The sequence below is a fragment of the Ostrinia nubilalis genome, chromosome 27, assembly GCF_963855985.1.
Source record: "Ostrinia nubilalis chromosome 27, ilOstNubi1.1, whole genome shotgun sequence".
NCBI lineage: Eukaryota > Metazoa > Arthropoda > Insecta > Lepidoptera > Crambidae > Ostrinia > Ostrinia nubilalis.
Window position 1 is genome coordinate 3,711,576 of NC_087114.1, and position 20,322 is coordinate 3,731,897.

At 38.7% G+C, this 20,322-nt stretch overlaps 1 protein-coding gene across 1 annotated transcript; it reads right to left on the reverse strand.

Annotated features, from left to right (window-relative positions):
• Positions 1 to 263: 263 nt before the first annotated feature.
• LOC135084851 (kunitz-like toxin PcKuz3) lies at positions 264 to 1,957 on the reverse strand. The gene is made up of 3 exons (XM_063979586.1): positions 1,870 to 1,957; positions 1,202 to 1,256; positions 264 to 395 (listed from the first exon to the last, which is right to left on the reverse strand). Exons 1-3 carry the CDS (start codon positions 1,925 to 1,927, stop codon positions 281 to 283), a joined length of 228 nt encoding a protein of 75 aa, XP_063835656.1. The 5' UTR covers positions 1,928 to 1,957; the 3' UTR covers positions 264 to 280.
• Between the last annotated feature and the right edge of the window lie 18,365 nt (positions 1,958 to 20,322).

Genomic DNA, 20,322 nt, shown 5'->3' on the forward strand with positions numbered 1-20,322 from the left:
CGGGCCAAGTCGCTGAATTGAATTTTTAAATAATTTTTCTTCCAGCAACTGCGCCCAATCTAATAAAATTCAATAGGTACATCGTGGACCTAGCTAAAAGAGGGCCGGTCACTGGAAGACTCTTGGGAATGTCCGAGAATCACGATGTATAAAAATTGTTTTTGAGAATATAGGGTCATGTCACCTATTTGCGTCCTAGGTGGACGCAATATTATTATTACATAATTTTATATACTAGTAAGTATGCATGAGTAAAAAACTGATTAGTCTATTTACAATTTTAATTTTCGCATTTATCTTGACATTCTTCTAAAGTTTCGTAGTTGTTGCCGTTGCCGCCGCACCCGCCGTAGACGAACTGCGTGCACGCACCCGAACTAGTGTCGAAGTAGAATCTGCGGAAGAGGTAAAGTGTTTACTGTAGAATCTTCAGAAAGAGGTATAGTGTTTAACTGTAGAATCTACAGAAAGAGGTAAAGTGTTTACTGTTTAATCTGTACAAAAAGGTAAATTGTTTACTGCTTAATCTGTAGAAGAGGTAGTGTTTAGTGTAGAATCTGTAGAAGAGGTAAAGTTTTACAGTAGACTCTACAGAAAGAAGTAAAGTGTTTATTGTAAAATCTGTAGCAAGAGGTAAATTGTTTACTGTTTAGAATCTGCAGAAAGAGGTAGTGTTTAGTGTAGAATCTTCGGAAGCGTTAAAGTGTTTACTGCAGAAAGAAGTAAAACTATGTTGAACATTAAGATAAGTAAACAATTATTGTAAATTGCTGCATTACATCGCAGATTTTAAAGATTTCTTTCTGTCTGAGCGACTATTTAGACTTGATTTCCTCCTACACTGACGTCACCCGCACGTAGACGATTATGTGAACACCATCGCATAAGATCATAGGTACATTCAGAGGGCCTAGTGTGAGTTATCATCATCAGTGAGTCAAAAAATGACATTAAGTGTATGACGGATTGTAAACGTACAGCGCCCCTAGCGGAAACGTTCAAGAATTAAAATTTTCATACAATTTTTAACGCGCTCACTAGTGAGGTCTTTTGATGTAAACTCACACAATGAGTGTGAGTTTACCACGGATAATATTTTTTGGTCGCAAAAAACACCTATCCAAATAACAAAGACGCCACTGTGTTGTCGTACCTCAAACCAAAATTATTCTATTTAATAAAACTGTATAAATAAACTTACCTGTCATTATTTCCATAGCACAGGCCGGGCTCCATTGGGTCATTGCAGTTCTTTTCTGGAAAAAATAGAAAAAACAATAATTAAACATAAAAAATGATTTGATGTATTATCTACAAACATATTTTTTTTAACTCGATGTGGTAATGGTCGTTTGGTCATTTTTTTTCTGTTTTGAAATAGTCCAGAATTTGGCCATTATCATTTCAGCCATAGGACGTCCACTGCTGAACGTAGGCCTCCCCCAATGATTTCCATGTTGATCGATTGGTAGCGGCCTGCGTTCAGCGCTTCCCTGCTACCTTTACGATGTCGTCGGTCTACCTTGTCCGTCAGTCCAGAATTTGGTGCTCATGCATAAAATTGATGTTGAGATGGTACTAATGCTGCTACTAGGGCCAACAGTAGAACAACCAACTCCTCCTTGCGGGTCCAATGACAGTTTAACTTTCCCCCGGGACAAACTTGACCTTCACTGGTTGGGTTCAAGGTCAAGCTGTAGATCCTGGCTACACAGGATTTGCAGCGGTGGGAACGAGAGGTGGGAATAGTCCCGTAACCTTAAAGCGTCTGGGCTCGATAATTTTGTCTTGATGAGGGCTCTTTCATTATGAACTAAAAGATTGTTTTAAAAATATTTTTACGATTATTTGAAATTAGATAATTCTTACCCTGACCCCTGCACAGGCTAACAGCGATAAGCAAAAACACAATAAAAAGTTTCGACATGTTGTCGTCTACAAGACTTGTTGTCGAATGGTATTGACTGGTTTGTATTCTTATTTAAATTAGGTGTTGTTTGTGTTGTTACGGGTAAACAGTGAATTAAGACTTTTTTTAAAGTAATAAACAAAAAAATAATACTTAGGTATCCGTTTTTTGAAGGATTTTTTAACTTTTGCTGTATAAAAAAAATGTAGCGTATTTAATACAACAATCAGTGTGAAATCAACGAATGTAGTGTGAAAATGGCCACACACATTTTTGCTTTTTATTTAAAAAAAATTAGTGTACCTACATGACCTACTGTTCGCACAATGACCTTATTTTTAGATGTTAGGTCGGGGGTGGTGGCAGATTCCAAGGAAGGTGGAAGTTGATTATCAAGAGCCCAGGTCAGAGGTGGAATTGTGTAAAGCAATCGTTATCATTTGACAGTTCATAACGTACGATTATTCTGTCAAACGCTTTGTATAACTGACTTTATCGTACGTTATGAACTGTCAAATGATTACGATTGCTTTACACAATTCTACTATCTACCTCAGGTCTGAGATAATAAGACCTACAGAACAGATAGGTTAAAAAGTGTCAAATTTTATAAACTTGCCGTAACATCGATGTTTGTATAACCTTGATGCCACTTAGGCTACAATTGGACAAACAAAAAGTGTACATACCTACTTAACTCGTGGTTTTATAGCTTATAGCTTCTTAAACATTCGTTTGCGTACATTTTGTGGAATCAACAGGAAAATATACTGCAAATATTACCTTTGAACAAAATGATGATGCACTAATGGGTTAACTGCGAGTTAAAAAAACGCAAACGTGGTCGCCCCAAGCAAACTTGGCGGCGCACTGTAGCAGACGAGGCGAAGAAGAACGGCAAGACTTGGAGCGAGATCAAACGCGAAGACCGAACGCGATGGAGGACTGTTGTGGACGCCCTCTGCCCCATCTAGGGAACATAGGACCATAATACCTGTTATCACCATCGATCCCTAATTTTTAAGTGACCTATGAAAATAGAATTCCTGATAAGCGTACCATAGGTAGGAGTCACCTAAAAATTAGGGATTGATGGTGAAAACGGGCACAAGTCAAGTAATTCAAGTATCATTGTAAGTAGGTACACAGTACACATTGATAGGAGTAGGAGTCAGGTCTTCCCAACCCGTCTGGCCAGCGTGGGGAGTGTAGGACAAATCCTCCATTTGCCTCTGGTGAATTAGAGAGGGTCGTGCTCCTGCAGTGGAGACTAATTAAATACCTACCTACTTTATCTAGAACTTGTTTGCACATGGAACAGGGTACAAAAGGCGAACTTAATGCCATAAGGAAATCTCAAGCAAGAGTATAAATAGAAAAGAATAACTTTATTGCGGTCAATAATGGGATTTAATGATAAAATATGAGATCATAAAAAGCTGTAAAAAATTGCATTTTGCAATAAAAATATTTTGCATTATCTCATTTTTACTTCCATAACTCAATTTATGCATTTCGCGCCACCTCTCGACGAAATGTCGAACTTTTTACTACGATTGTTTTGTGTGATGTGATAAAGTCGACTGTGACTTGCTCGTTACTATTACAGTAGTTGATAGATAGATGGCGCTTAATGATATTATGTTCAATAATTACTAACTTAATAATGGAAAGTTTTATTAAGTAAACTTTTTAAAAGTGACTATAATTTAAAAAAATATGCCCCCTTAAATCCACACTCGATGTGGTTGACTATTATGTATGAGAGATTTATTATGTATATTAAAATTAACAGAAAATCTTGTTTTTTTTTGTCTGCCTAACTAGATAATACCCATTTAACCATAAATTACCGAGAAATCCAGCCAACAATCATAATAAAGCAAAATCTGCTCACAAATTACGAAATATTTATTTATACAGCCCATAAACTAAATAAAAGCTTGCTCTATACACTTAATTATTTTATGGTTCTAACGTACAGGAAGTTTTGTTTTTGTAATTTGATTCGGATAGATCAAAGGCAGAAGGGATGTCTATTTGTGGCCGCCATGTTCTATGAACTGTCAAATTGTGGCGCGAAATGTGTGAGCCAAAGATAATGTCTATTATGTTTTTTTTTAAAGGAATAAGCTAAAATTCCGTTGGGAAACGGGAAAATAATTCAATCTATTTTCAGGTCTACAAAGTTGCAGGCACAACTCGTTAGCTTAAAAATGGTAATTTACTAAGTATTGTACCTATGTAAAATTAACCTTAACTTCAAACTCCTCCTATGTTCTTCTCATTAATTTCGTTGCGGGTCCAATGACAGTTCAACTTTTCCCCGGGACAAACTTGACCTTCACTGGTTGGGTTTTATTGGCGGTCAAGCTGTAGATCCTGGCTGCACAGGAGTTGCAGCGGCGGGAACGAGAGGTGGGAATAGTCCCGTTATAGTATTTGTGAGTTCTTTATGCTACCCAACACCAACCCGCAATAACTGCAGAAAACTGCTTCCTCCATCTCAAATATCGGTTATAATTGCCTCAAAAATACCCTAAAACATCACTAAATAACCGCCACTAAACCCTGGACTGTTACGACCCTAGTAAACGATATACAAAAGTGAAAAAAAAAAGAGTTTTAACACAACCATTTTATGAAGCACCCTGTATTGGAGCGGAATGTATGGAGGCGTAGTTCTAGTTGAAGCAGCCGTTTATTTCGGGTTCACATTCATAAATTTCAGGGAACGATGCTGTTCTAAATCATTTTAACGCCAAAACTCGGTTAGGATGATGCGTGCTGGATTTACAACAGGCGACACGATGGTTTTAGAAATTTAGGTAAAGGTTAATTTAGGTGGTAAGACCACCTGCTTCAGATGCAGAGGTCCCGGGTTCGATTCCCAGTGGGGGCAGATTTTTCTGTTCGGTTTGGTTGGTGTTAGGGCTTGTTCTAAGTCCGCCTGGCTAGCTACCACCATCTTACGTAAGTCTGTCGCCATAACAACAATGTTAACAGCATTGTTGTGTTCCGGCAGTTAGAGGTAAGATAGCCAGTTCCTCCGTGGTTGAGGATTCCTGGTGAAGCTCGCTTCCACCTTCGACCTGATCATCACTTACCATCAGGTGAGATACAGGCCAAGAGCTTCCTCGTTGTGGATAATAATAAAAAAAAAGTAACTAAAGACTTTTAGTCGGCCGATAGTTTGATCGGCTTTTAATTGTCTGAGGAACATGTAGGTACCTACCTAATGTGCGTATTTTCTTAACTTTATATTGATTAAGCCCGAAACTCTCGACTGATAAAAAGTCTGTAAGTATTACAAAATGTAAGTTATACAGAAGTAAATTTTTGTGAAAATTCGATGTGAAAAAACTGTATACAACAGGGCGGAAACGATAAGTGATCTCACTCGATTATTTCTAAACTATACAAGATATCGAGAAACTGGTTACTGATCCTGAAAGTGCTTCACGAGCTCTTTCAAACGGTACCAATAATAGGTTACAGAATAAACTGGAACTATCCGAAAATTCCATGTTTGTTGTTATTGTTAAGACTGATTCAGTCTTGAAGTGGACTTTTTTTTTTGACGCGGAGGAAATGCTTTGAATGAAGGGGCTAAAGTGGATACCTAAGTGAGGTTTAGTCTTTTCATAATAATTATGCTGTGTGTTGTCGTGTGGTGTAAAGGCCACTGCGCTCAGTTCGGAGCCAACTGACAGCTGTCAAACAGCCAGACAGCGAGTGCACAAATAGTGGTGGTTAATGATATCGAAGATGCTCGGAATTCCTCATTTTCACCACGAAAATGCGTCTGCTAAATCATTTTGATGGGTGAAAAAATTTTTTCATTATATCTTTGTATGCAGAAGTGATTTTTTAGAAGAATTCTATGTGGCTGGAAGACGTAGCGTGGGCAGGCCTCCTCCTACTAGGTGGACCGACGATCTGGTGAAGGTCGCGGGAAGAGCCTGGATGCGGGCAGCGCAGGACCGTTCATTGTGGAAAACCTTGGAGGAGGCCTTTGTCCAGCAGTGGACGTCATTCGGCTGAACTGAAACGAACGAACGATGTGGAATGATATCCAGATAATTTTTAATAGGCACTTACAGGGCCGGTAATAACTATGTACCATCTTTATACATAGAGCTAAATAAAGAAGGCTATCCTAAGAACAATTTTTATTCCATTTTGAAAAAAAATAATTTCTTTGCGGGCTCAATGTCAGTTTCAACTTTCCCCCGGGATAAACTTGACATTCAGTGTTTGGGTTTTTATTGGCGGTCAAGCTGTAGATCCTGGCTACACAGGAGTTGCAGCGGTGGGAACGACAGGTGGGGATAGTCCCGTGGTTATAATAGTAAGCTAGGCAACCACGTAATTCTTAAGGACCCCCTACATAGTTGTACCACATTAAATCATATTTATTTTCCGCCACACGCCTCTCAAGCCCACAATAGCTACAGTCAATAACAAAAATCAATTTGTCACGAACATTTCGCGAGTGCCGCAGCAATTCCGTCATCGATCATTGTTTTTTAATGAACAAATCATTGCGGGCAATCATTAATTCTGTTCGAATCATTAAGGCATTTGGAACTAGCTAACAGATGTTTTGTGTGAGATGATACCGTGACCGCGGCGCACGCAGCTATGGTATGTACTGGTAAGGACAAAAACTTTATTTTTTTCTACACTAGCCCCCTACTTGCTTATTATATTCTGTGCTCTTACTAATAATAAGTAACAGTAGTTTAATATGACATTTCCATTCTAAATGTTAATAGTATTCAATAAGCTTGCAACTTTTATTATAAAAGGGGGTATTATTTTACCGACCGATTTGAAAAATTCTTTAAACATTAGAATTCGCAATTGAAACTGACTGGGGGGTACAAAGTTCGCCTGATAACAAGTCTGCTGGATATTCATCATCATCATCATCATTTCAGCCACAGGACGTCTACTGTTGAACATAGGCCTCCCCCGATGATTTCTATTACAGATTGGTAGCGGCCTGCATCCAGCGCCTTCCTGCTACCTTTTTAAGGTCGTCGGTCTACCTTGTGGCTGGATATTAAATAAAATAAAAATAATAATTAAAAATAGACTTACTATATTCTACGTGGCTGTACTCCCAATCAACAGCACAATCTGAGGCCAATACGTAGAGTATAACAAGTACAAAAGCACAAAAACCGCGTCCAACAATTAAGAAGTCATCGCGACGCGAATCGATTAGCGTCGGTCGATTTGAACGATTATAGGGGTCCTTGGGCAGATAGAAAAACCATTTGGCGAAGCTATACTAATATTATAAATGCGAAAGTAACTCTTGTCTGTCTGTCACGCTTTCACGCCTAAACCACTGAAGCGATTTTGATGAAATTTGGCACAGAGATAGTTTGAGTCCCGGGAAAGGATATAGGATAGTTTTTATCCCGGTTTTTGAAACAGGGATGCGCGCGATAAGGTTTTTCTGTGACAGACAAAATTCCACGCGGGCGAAGCCGCAGGTGGAAAGCTAGTAATATAATAAAAAGTTCACAGCCTTCCCTTCCTACTATAAACGACTGTCCTCCAGTTTGTCTGTAAGAGATTGCCTTATAGCGACAAGACCGCCTAAATTGTGCCGTATCTATTGTATTATTTCCTTCTCTTTTCTTGCCTGCCTTGTGTAGTGTACAATAAAGTTAGTTCTATCTATCTATTTAAAGCGACAATAACTGAACGGTGAAGGTGGCTGAGTGGCTGACTCGAGATCCGAGGAACACTGGTTCGAATCTTGCTGCTGCTGGTTTTCTGTGGCCGTGAACCCACTCGTAATACAAGCATATTTGGCTGAAAGGCTAACGGGACTACTTAAAATAACAGACAGAGTTTTAACGGGACTATTCCCACCTTTTTTTTCCAACCACTGCAACTCCTGTGAAGCCAGAATCTAGAGCTTGACCGCCATTAACCCAATCAGTGAAGGTCAAGTTTGTCCCGGGATAAAGTAGTAGAATAATAATCATAAAGAAATTAATTAGAAGATCATAGGAAGAGTTCGAAGTTAAGGATCAACTACGGGATTATTCCCACCTCTCGTTCCCACCACTGCAACTCCTGTGTAGCCAGGATCTACAGCTTGACCGCCACAAAAACCCAACCAATGAAGGTCAAGTTTGTCCCGGGGGAAAGTTAAACTGTCATTGGACCCGCAACGCAGCTGGATTTTTGTACGGAACCCACTTTTCATTTGAGAGAAATAAATTCCAACCATCTCCCAGGCACCTTACGACTGTCCAGTCCTTACATATCAATGTACCACCGACGGCACATCCAGCTTAACACTGTAGCACTACCCCAGTTGTAATAGAGACGATTTTTCAACAAAAATGTGAAGCTTAATGTGCCATAGACACAAAGCACACAATACTAGCTAATGGAGCTCTTGCACAGAGCTCTTGTGATACAATTATAAAGTATTTACATCATTGTAAGGCACTTTTGACAATGGACGTCCTGGGTTCGATTCCCAGACGGAGCACTCGGGGTCTTTAGTTCTTTTGGAGATCTTTTTTTATTTGTAAGTTAAGTTGAATCTACTATCCCAACTAATATTATAAATGCGAAAGTAACTCTGTCTGTCTGTCTGTCTGTCTGTTACGCTTTCCCGCTTAAACCTCGCAACCGATTTTGATGAAATTTGGCATAGAGATAGTTTGAGTCCCGGGAAAGAACATAGGATAGTTTTTATCCCGGTTTTTGAAACAGGGACGCGCGCGATAAAGTTTTTCTGTGACAGACAAAATTCCACGCGGGCGAAGCCGCGGGCGGAAAGCTAGTAACTAATATTTTAACCGTGAAATTTTGTGTGGATGGATGTTATACTCCTTCATGCAAGGCTCGGGTGTACCATCTTACTTTATCTTTGACAAACGTCAAAAAATGTCAAACTCCATACAATAAACACCGGTTATCGTTATAGTTACGGCCAAAGTTAGGTGGTTCAACTCAGCCTTACAATTTTAAAATTTATTTATTTATTGTCATAATACATAATTGTCATAAGTCGTCTTTCTATAAAATGCAGAAGTTTTTGCTGGTTAGGCAAAAAATAATTAGTAAAGGCTCCTTAAGAGCATTTGACGATTTGCAAGAACTAATTATTTTTGAATTTCATGGAATGATAATTTTATTTCATATAGTGATTTTGATAAATTCTCCATACAAAAGACCTAATAGAACTAAAATGACAGATATTCGAGCTAGATACATACAAATAAAATCTGTCTGTGAGGGTCAGCGGGCGGCCATATTTCACAAACTACAACAGTCTGAGAGATATTTCATTATAGATCATTTGGCGACGGTGCTTATACAGGGTGTCTCAATTTTATAAAAGTAAATAAATAAGTATGTACTTACAAGGAAGCACAAACATTGGCAATCTCTATCACAAAATAGAAATTATTCTAGGCCAATAATTTCACAACTTAGCTTATAGCGCCCCAGTATGGTCTGGTGGATGTAAACTAAACTAACCATGGGATACTAATCGCACAGGACCCCCTGAAAAAGAAGCCTAGATACATACGCCAATGGGTCGTACGTAGTCTAGTAAGTAAGACTCGGAAGTCTTGGGTTCGATTCCCAGTGGGAGCAAAATTTCTTCTCGATATAGTCGGTTGTAGAGCTTTTTCTATCCTAAGTCTGTTGCCATAACAACAATGTTAACAGCATTGTTGTGTTCCGGCAGTTATAGGGAACATGGCCAGCTCCTCTGTGGTTGAGGATTCCAGGTGAAGCTCGATTCCACCTTCGACCTGGTCATCTCTTTCCATCAGATAAGATGCAGGCCAAGAGCTTCCTTGTTGTTGATTTAATAAAATCGAAGTTACATTTTTGTTCACCCTGTATACCAGGTCGGCATGAGTACCTGACGCGCCATCTATCACACATAGCTGACCCCTCGCTAGTGATGTGTCTTTGTTTGTATAACTTATTGTAAACTAGCATTTGCCCGTGGATTTGCCCGCGCGCATTTACGGTCTAACTATGTCACAATAACAGAAAGAATCGTGGGACACAGATCGTCATAAATTGTAGTTTATACAGGGTGTTAGGTAAAAAATGGGTATATGAGCCGACACTAGCCCATGTTAACATGGGCATATAAATGGTATGGTGAAGTCAGAAAATTGATATCTTCATTTTAATTATTTTAATTTTCATACAAATCGGATTTTATAAAATTTATTTTGTATGAAAATTAAATAAAATCAAATAAACAATCAAAGGCAAAAGATACAAGAAAATACAAGTAAAAGTAATAGAAAAAATCTACCCATTGGAGTGAATACAAAAGTTTTACGAAAATATTAACATTGTTATATTTTTATCACACGATGTTGACAATCGGAACGAAAGCTATTTACATGAAAATAAATTACAATTACAAAGAAAGATCTATTTTTATCGAGTTTATTGTATTGGTGAGAGAAAAATTCATTGGTTCATTTTCCAAGAATGTAAACAATTTTTTTCACAGAAACCAATTGAAAAAAATATTTTGTTTAGGAACGGTATCAAAACTCATAATCATTTATTTTTGCAAGTAAGAGGCTTTTCAAAATCACTTTTACACGTCCCAGTATTGACCCTACAACTGCTTCGGGACAATAAATGGGCCAGTGCTGAGAAGAAGCAGCGCAAGAAACTCAGCTACTATTTTTTATGGATTTTGAAATATTGGTAGGTAATTTACACCGCGGTGTAGAAATCGACTCTCAATGTGCTAGTGTCATCTAGCGGCGAGCGGCGTAAACACTTCCTAAACTGGATACATCTTGCAATAAGCACGGTGATCCGCGGAGGCTTGGTAATGCAGGCGAACACCACGAGATGGCGCTAGTAGTATTGATTGATTGATAAATGCGATATTGTTACAAAATCTTTTATACAAATAACATAAAATTATATAATTATTAATTTAATGCTATGCATTAACTAATTTCATGATTTTTGGCTACGGCAGAAAAGTTCTCGAGTGGCGACCACAGGCCGGAAGAAGTAGTGTGGGCAGGTCTCCCACTAGGTGGACCGACGATCTCTTGACACTCGCAAGAAGCGCACATCTGTCATTGTGGAAATTATTGGGGAGGCCTTTGTCCAGCAGTGGACCTAATTTGGCTGTAATTAACGAACGAACGAATTATTTTTAATAATCGTACCATGAATAACTTGTTTCTATCAATGTGATACAAAAGGTCGGTTAAACGCGTTGTTAAAAGATGGATCGGTTTATGTAAGAATGAGGCGACTGATGATTGTTTTGAGCTTACAAACAAACCGCCATGTATGGAATGGTTTTATATAAGAGTGTGTAATTAGTGGACCAGCAGACTATTTGTAATAATGACATCAGTAAAACTGTCATTCCTTCCTTCGGTAATGACATAACTAAATCTCCACACCTAAAAATAGCCTCGTCGCTTCATCATTCTTTCATTTCCCACCACCACATTGTCATGGACAGGACTATTCCCACCTCTCGTTCCTACCGCTGCAACTCCTGTGTAGCCAGGATCTACAGTTTGACCGCCGACAACCCAACCAGTGAAGGTCAAGTTTGTCCCGGGGGAAAGTTAAACTGTCATTGGACCCGCAACGAAATTCATCAGAAGAACATAGGAGGAGTTCGAAGTTAAGGTTCGACTAAAAACCTCAACCAGTGAAGGTCAAGTTTACTCCACTAGTGACAAAGTACGCATTTTCCGAGTTTACAAGTCAAAAGGCAACCTTATTAAATTATGTATTTGAAATAAATCAAATGTTTTGCATAAACCGGTCCCCCATTCAGTGTACTGGTACTGTCTACATGTTACAATATATTTTTGTTGCAAACTCGTTCTTATTGCAACTGAATAAGGTAGCGAAGCTTGATATACTGTAAGTACCTACGGTCTACGAGGTGTAGATGTAATTTCCGCTGCGACCGTCTTTTATGCTAACCTTACCGCGTTCGAACATCTTTGTATTGTGTAGTGTTGTCTGTAGAGAAACATTGTTGTCGATAAACTCGATGGGAGAGTAGTCGATAAAATAGAGTCTATTTTCAGAAAACAAATAATTTTAAGCATCCACGATCGAAAGATGAAAATGTCTACTTACCACTAAACTTTCTTACTAGTTGATGAAAATGATAGAGGCTAAGTTTATTAAAACTTACATTTAGGCTTAAAGACCTTGTAATATTTAAGAAATATTAATTTTATTTTTGGCTTCATGTTAATAGATATTGTGTTTTTTTTCTTTGAATATTAATAATAATGCATTTATTGACATACACCTGAAGGCGTTCGTGAATAACTTGTTTAGTATAGAAATTATAGCTATATTCAAAATACAAGGCTTATGCACCCTGGCCGGACTGAAGTAGGGAAGTCTGGTGGGTATTTTAGGGATGTGAAATACAAGTATCGATAGTTTAAATAAAGTTTTAATAAAAATGAAAAAAAGTAACAAACAACAACTTGTTTTAATAATTTAGTCTAAATATTTTACAAATAAGACATACATGAATAAATACTTAAATAAGCTATATTTAAAGAAAACATATTATTTAATAACACTTAGTTACAACTTAAAATGTTTGTCACGAAAAATATTATTTAAATTAGCAATAAATCGTGTAGCAAATTTAATTATAATCAATTTGCAGTTTTGTTTTTGTTTGTTTCTCTTGACGCCATGTCGACATGTGCGTTTCTTACGAATGCGAGGCAACACTGGCTGCACGAAGCTAGCGTGGGGTGCGGTACCAGGTGCGCGGGGTACAAGGTGCTTCGACCTGGTTACGCATTGTGAAGACATTTTATTACTTCCGTGCGGTACCAGGTCGAAAAACCTGGTATTAAGGTAGGTACATCATTGGATTCTATTTTAAGAATACATCTTAGATATATGTATATTCATCACTTTCCTACACCGGACCAAATTGAAGTTATGCCTTTCGCACGACAAGGAAGACTATACTTTTCTTAGCCGCACGGTAAGCGAGACGTATACAAGGTCTGTAGACCTGGTTCCGCACTCAACGTGTTAAGTGAAAGCCATTCACTTAAATGTACGCTATGACCTGTTATTTTCTCTTCGATGAAATGAAATCATCGAATTAAGACCTGTTTAATAAACATGATTATTATGTGCATTGAAAGTTTGATTGTCTTAGCTTCTCAGTGAATGAAATACAGGTAAATGTTAGCACATTGAAAACCAGGATCGTGGTCTTCGTCACCATAGGCCATGACATAATACTGAGCGGCATTTTATCTATTGCAATGGGTACCGCTATTGCACTGCTCAGTACACTTTTTCTTCCATCTTAATGTTATTATTATTAAGTGCCACATTTATGTGTTTTTAGTTACACTTTTTACTACCTTTTTGTCTTTGTGCTATTTTCATTGGTCATCAATGTTTCTATCACCCGTATTCACAAACGATACTTGCTTAAGTGAAGCAGCAAATCGAATGCACAGCGTTGAATATAGAGCTCTGTGATTGGTTCGTGTGTGACCCTATGCGTCCACGCGCACTGTGAGACCTCATAGTAATGTTGTGTTTCTGTTTTCTTCTTTCTAAATTGATTACGAAATAAAAATATCGATAAGTACATCCACTTCACTATTCAAACCTCTTTGTGCCATGATCGAACTTTCTCTCTTTTGTCTATGGCCGCCTGATTTATTCCCGCCTTTGTTTATCTGTGGCATAGACAATTATGGTGAATGTAAGCGCCATCTATTGGGAGGTGTTGAAACTTCTTTTGTAATGGTCAAAGAATGCGATGTGTGTTGGATTCTTTCTTGATTGGATACGGATGTCAAGTTCAATATTTTTTTCTTATTATTTTATAACGATTTTCAAGTGTTTTTTATCCACAACCAGGAAGCTCTTGGCCTGCATCTCACCTGATGGAAAGTAATGTTTAGACCGAAGTTGGAAGCGAGCTTCATCCGTTATCCTTAACCACAGAGGAACTGGCTATCCCACCTCCTACTGCCGGAACACAACAATGCTGTTTTAACATTGTTGTTTTGGCGACAGACTTAGGTTACACGGTGGTAACTAGCTAAACGCACTTAGAACAAGAGGATTTTTCTGAACAGAAAATCTGCCCTCACTGGGAATCGAACCCGGGACCCCTGGGTCTTAGGGCTATATTTCACCGGGACACCATGGCGGCGCAACCAGTCGCCGGCTATCAACAAAACGTATACCGCTCTATAGAGAGTTACTCACCTGGTGTTCGTTTGGTTGCGCAAAGCTGTATACATTTTGTTGGTAGCCAGCGACTGGTTGCGCCGCCATGGTGTCCCGGTGAAATATAGCCCTTAATCAGGTGGTCTTACCAACAGACCACATAGGCAGATCAAATCATCAATGATTTTTAGAGATGTCATTAGATTTATTAACGACTAGATTAACTTGCATCTTCCTTCATACAAGCGCTGCGGAGCAGGATTTCGGGTGAAGCTCGCTTCTACCTTCGGCTTGATCATCACTTTCTATCAGGTGAGATGCAGACCAAGAGCTTCCCCATAGTCGGAAGGCTTCAGTCCATAATTTCAGCCAATGATAGTCCGCTGCTGGACGTAAGAGTCTGTCAACTGTCTTCTAAAAGTCGTCTGTCCATCGAGCATATTATAATAATCATAATAATAGTTCTACACTGACACTACGTTTAAATGATATGGAAAATCGGTTTTTTCAACTTTCAGAGTGCAAACTTATTTCTGCCTATAATAGAAAAGAGCCCACGGCTGGGCGTAAGCGTCTTAAAGCATTCTGCCGCGAGGTATCTTGAGGTCGTCTGTCCATCGAGCAAATAGTTCTAAACTACTTTTATTTGAAAACTATTTTTTCCAACTTTCAGCATATTATTATAAATACGGAATCAAAAATATCTCGTCCCATTTTTCGTTAATCAGATATCGCATTTCAATAATATCGGTGTTAAAACGTAAAACACATCAAAGCGTTTTTCGTACGGAAGCGCCGCCATCTTGCCCACGCGACCGGAAGCAGCAATTTCGCGCCGTCAGCGATTGGTTAGACTTAAGAAAGACTAGACTTACAAGAAATAAACTACATTATGTTTAAACCGTTATTTTAAATATGTAGATAGATAGGAACACACACAATCATGAAGTACCAAAAGGAAGCATTAATTATAAGCATTTTTTATGTAAGACAAAGCAGGTATTTGACCGAAATCGCACCTGGTGTTAAGTGAGATGCAGTCTAGGATGGTACATCATATCTGCTATATTTAAAAGTAGTACCTACCTACAATTATACAGTAATGTGTCGCAGCAACATTTTTGCGGCGACAGACTGAGGTAAAATAGTTACCACAGCATCCGAGCAGAAAATTTTTCAACGCTGGGAATCGAACTCGAGATCTCTTTTTCTCTCACACCAGTGGACTTCCTGAGGCGGGGTTTCCTTAACTGATGAGCAGTAATACTGGAACGTGTAAGCGCTTTTTAACTTTTTTGGAAAAAAAACACTTAAAATGATTTTATGTCTACACCTCACTTTGACGAAGCGCTTATATGAAGACTATCAATCTAGGACTAGGTGTTATTGATCTAAGGCATAAACTTTATTTTTACGTGCCCTGTCTATTCGTTCGCAAGCGCACGTCCTGGGCTAGACGTGTCCATCGGAAACAGGCGTGGTCCGCTTTTACAAAATTGCTAGACGCCTAAAACTTGGTTTCGGTTCGCGTTCTGTCTGTCACAGGTTCGATGTCCAGTTGGTGCGGTATCGCTTCATATATCATAATTATTATCGCATCAAGTGAAATCAATTTTGTAAAACATTGACGTGGCAGAATAATTGAAAACCCTTGAAACAGAGGCTGACAATAGTGACTGACGCCCGTATTCACAAACGATGCTTGCTTAAGTAAAGCAGAAAATCAAATGCACAGCGTTAAATAAAGCTCTGTGATTGGTTTGTGTGTCACCCTGTGCGTCCACGCGCACTGTGAGACCTCATAGTGTAATGTTTGTGAATACAGGCGTGAGTTTCTTGCTTCTTCTCAGTACTGGCCCATTTATTGTCCCGAAGCAGTGGTAGGGTTAATACTAGGACGTGTAAAAGTGCTTTTTAAAATGAGCTTTTTGGCAGACCCAATACTGCACACGGACCATAGTATCTACCTAGTCTAGTTCATGCTAAAACTCATAAAAACTCATCAAACTATTTATTTTTGCAAATACGCTTTTAAAAAGCACTACACGTCCCAGTATTAACCCTACCACTGCTTCGGGACAATAAATGGGCCAGTGCTGAGAAGAAGCAGCGCAAGAAACTCAGTCACTATTGACAGCAGTAAAGAATATTTACAGTCACACTGGACAGTGTACCTTATACAAATACATTAGTTCTGCGCCAGATCAAAGGTTTCATCAGTTAATGAACACTGCACCTTACTTTTAATTAATCAGTGATTATGCAGTATTGGAATCCGATATGGTTTTCTTAATCTCATTTTTGACAGCTGATTTGTAATTTGGCAATACTGGACAGCTGTTTTAGTTACTGGGATTTTGAAACAAAACAGACGCATGTGAAATAATTATACTAAAAATTCTCATAACTATTTTTCATTCAATTTTACAGTGTGTAGGCTTAAATAACAAAATTCGGAGATACAGTAATTAAGCGTCTCAAGGGTCACCTGTGTCACGCTCAAATGAAGTCATCATCTCATCAAGAAAAATCATCTTGTACCTATAGCCTATGTCAATCAAAGACAATGTAGGTTTTTAGGGTTAGGACAATTAATGTCTAAACAATACAGGGAAGATATGTACCATCCTAGACAGCATCTCACTTAACATCGGGTGCAATTACGGTCAAATACCTGGCTTGTACTGCATACAAGTGCGTGTCGGACTCACGCACAAAGGGTTCCGTACCATTGATTTATGAACTTTTTTATTTTTTTATATTAAGTTATTTGTATGAAAGATTCCTCATTATAATATTAGGGCAGAAGTGTAGATGTACTAAAGAATATTTCACACTGTCTTCACTGATAGTGTGAGTCGCCCTTCATTAGGTTTCATACATAGCTCATTACTTAAAGTTCAAAGTAAAAGTAGGATGGAGTCGTCCGCGCATACGTCCCGGTAATGCATCGAATATTTCACACTAATAGATCGGCAGCCGATTATGCTGCGACCTGTTAGGGCTGGTTTCCATTATTTGGGACGTCACGGGAATTTGCCGGAAGATATCGAAGTTACAGAGTGAAACCCAAAACTTTATTAAATCAATAAGCGTAGTTAACACACATTGAAAATAAAACTGAAAACTGGATTATGACATCACAAGTTAAAAGCTGCTAGCTTTTGCGTATAGCTTTGCGCGCGTAGATTTCTTCAAGTGTCCCTTTCAAAAACCGGGATAAAAACTATCCTGTTTTGCGCCGGATCTGAAATTCTTTAACATATTTAATCTAAATCAATTCAGTGGTTTAAACGTGAAAGGGTAACAGACTGACAGAGATACTTTCGCATTTAGAATTGTACGGAATCCAGCGACCACGGATCAGAGATTCAGGCCTCACTAGGTAGACCGACGATCTGGTGAAAGTCGCGGGAAGCACCTGGATGCGGGCAGCGGCGCAGGACGGGTCGTTTTTGAAATCTTGGGGGAAGCTTTGTCCATCAGTGAACGTTATTTGACTGAAACGAACGAACGGATTCCATATCATATCATATGCTACTTTTCTCTTTTTTCCCTGTCCCCTTTTTTGTCTCTATTTGATGTTCGTTGCAATAAATATTTCCTTCTTTCTTTCTTCTTTCTCTATCAATGGAAACGCGCCGCTCTATGCGTGGCTGTCGTATTTTTTCTGCTGTCACCACGCGTATTATGTGAGGCAAAATGACCTCTAGAATGCAGCGGCGATCGGCCGATAGCTGCGACTAATGCGCCGGCGCATGCGTAAGCTTGAGAAAGGTTCAGTCAAATAGACTAACGCTCGTATTCACAAACATTGCTATGAAGTCAGTCACACGAACCAATCACACAGCTCTATTCAACGCTGTGCGTTCGATTTCCTGCTTCATTTTTAAGCGAGCATCGTTTGTGAATACGGGCGTATAACTACATTTTGTTGCAAAATAATTAGCACTTTCTAGCGTTTAAGAGTTGCATCTTTAACTATTTAAAGAATTTGAAAAAATATTTTATAATGCAAACAGCTAGGGACTGGAATTCGCTGCCTGCTGCTATCTTTCCCGACACACTATAAAGAACTACTGCTCAGAACCTATATCATTCTTTTTGAAGTCGTTTCAAAATTAATAGACCAATTAGAAGACCGCGGCAGAAACCGGGATAAAAACTATCCTAAGTTTTCCTTGGGTCTCAAATTCTCAATCCTACATTTTTGGAGTGGGACGTCCACCCACAAGGTGGACCGACGACCTGATAAAGGTAGCGGGAAGGCGCTGGATGCAGGCCGCTACCAACCGTGCGATGTGGAAGTCATTGGGGGAGGCCTATGTTCAGCAGTGGACGTCCTGTGGCTGAAATGATGATGATGATGATGATGACATTTTTGGAGAGGGTTAAAAATGGAGACTAGCCGGTCGACTAGTTAGATGACCAAGGCAGAAACGGGATAAAAACTATCCTGAGTTTCCCCTGGGTCTCAATTTTTAAAGTCGGGTAAAAATGGAGTCTAGCCAGTTGATTAGAAGACCGAGGCGGAATTTCCCTGGGTCTCAAACATTTTTGAAGTGGGTTAATGGAGACTACCCGGCCGACGAAGAGAGATAAAAACCAGGATCAAAACTATCCTTAGCTTTTCCTGGATCTCAATTCTCTACCTAATTAATTCATCAGCTCAGTGAATAACAAACGTCCGTCCATTTTATGCATCCTCATAAACTTAAACACTACTTTTTATATTAGTAGGATTATAATTAGAGATGTCGTCAACTACCAAATTAAGTTATTTCTAACAGTTACCCAAACATTTATAAAGCAAAACCCATGTCACATTAATATAGGAAATTAAGACATTAAATATGACGTCTAAGTTATGATAAGTCATTAATTTAACTAAATGATTTTGGGTTTTATCGAATATTTCTTTTTATAAATCAGCTAGCTTTTGCCCGCGGCTTTGTCCGTGACTTTCGATCTTTCATTCTTTCTTGATATTTTTTCTTTTCTTTCATTTTTTTTAACACTAACGCCCGCATTCACAAACATTACTATGAGGTCTCACAGTGCGCGTGGACGCACAGGGTGACACACGAACCAATCACAGAGCTCTATTCAACGCTGTGCGTTCGATTTGCTGCTTCACTTAAGCAAGCATCGTTTGTGAATACGGGCGTAAGTAGTCCATATGTTGTCCCGAAGTGGTGGTAGGGCAAGCTATATTTGGGACGTGTATAAGCGCCCTGGAAAGGGTCTAAGTACTGAATAAATGCTTTGACTTTGACTCATGAAAGGCTTTATTGCGCGTATATCCCACTTTCAAATACCGGGATAAAAACTATACTGTTTTTCCCTCTGGGTCTAAAACTAACTTTTTTTCATTGAGATCGGTTCTATGGTTTAAGCATGAAAAGGCAACACAGACATACAGAGTTACTTTCGCATTTATGATATTAGTACCTAAGTAAGTACCTATTTTATATTATTATGTTATATTTTTTGGCGGAAATGGAGGAAAATATGTCATTGGTGATGACAAGATATTAATAATAGTGTTAAATTACATAATTAATATGAAATATTGGGTTTAGGTTTTATTTATTTAAGATGAGAATTAGTCGCTATTTTGTGGGTTGAAATAAATGAGGTCAAAGACCTAGCAAAGCTAGACAAAGTGACATTCGTTTATAGAATTTCGCTATCGCTTCTTGCACGCACATTTATTAAATCCGAGATAAAAGTGTTTCTTAGCCTAAGTTACTGTAACTGTAACCGGTGTTTTTGTATGGAGTTTGAGAGACTTTTGAATTTTGCGCGTTTGTTAAGTAGGTGTAACCCAAGCCTAGGTTACTGTATGTTATTTTCCGTTACTCTAGTTACAGATTTTTATCTGTTTTCATTAAATTTCTTATTGTACAGTGCGACAAATCAATGCTAAATTAAATACTAATCTGACTCACATTTGTCCGTTTTTATCAGCAAAAAATTTCTAGATCAATGAAGCTTTTAGTTTGTTATTTAGACACATTATACGCCTTTCACTTATAGTCTAAATACCTAGTCATAGCATAAGAGTAGGCGCACACCGTTGATTTTTCGTCGGCCGATAGTTTAGTCGGGCAGTTGATCCGTATGGGCATGTATGGGAGTGCGCACACTACGCCGATTCGATTTGGCCG

Excerpts from the sequence above, each read along its gene's own strand:
- LOC135084851 (XM_063979586.1), bottom strand. The coding sequence starts at position 1,927 with ATGTCGAAACTTTTTATTGTGTTTTTGCTTATCGCTGTTAGCCTGTGC. Across the intron at positions 1,257-1,869 it reads TAGCCTGTGCAGGGGTCAGG|AAAAGAACTGCAATGACCCA; the intron begins GTAAGAATTATC and ends TATTTTTTCCAG. Across the intron at positions 396-1,201 it reads TGCTATGGAAATAATGACAG|ATTCTACTTCGACACTAGTT; the intron begins GTAAGTTTATTT and ends CCTCTTCCGCAG.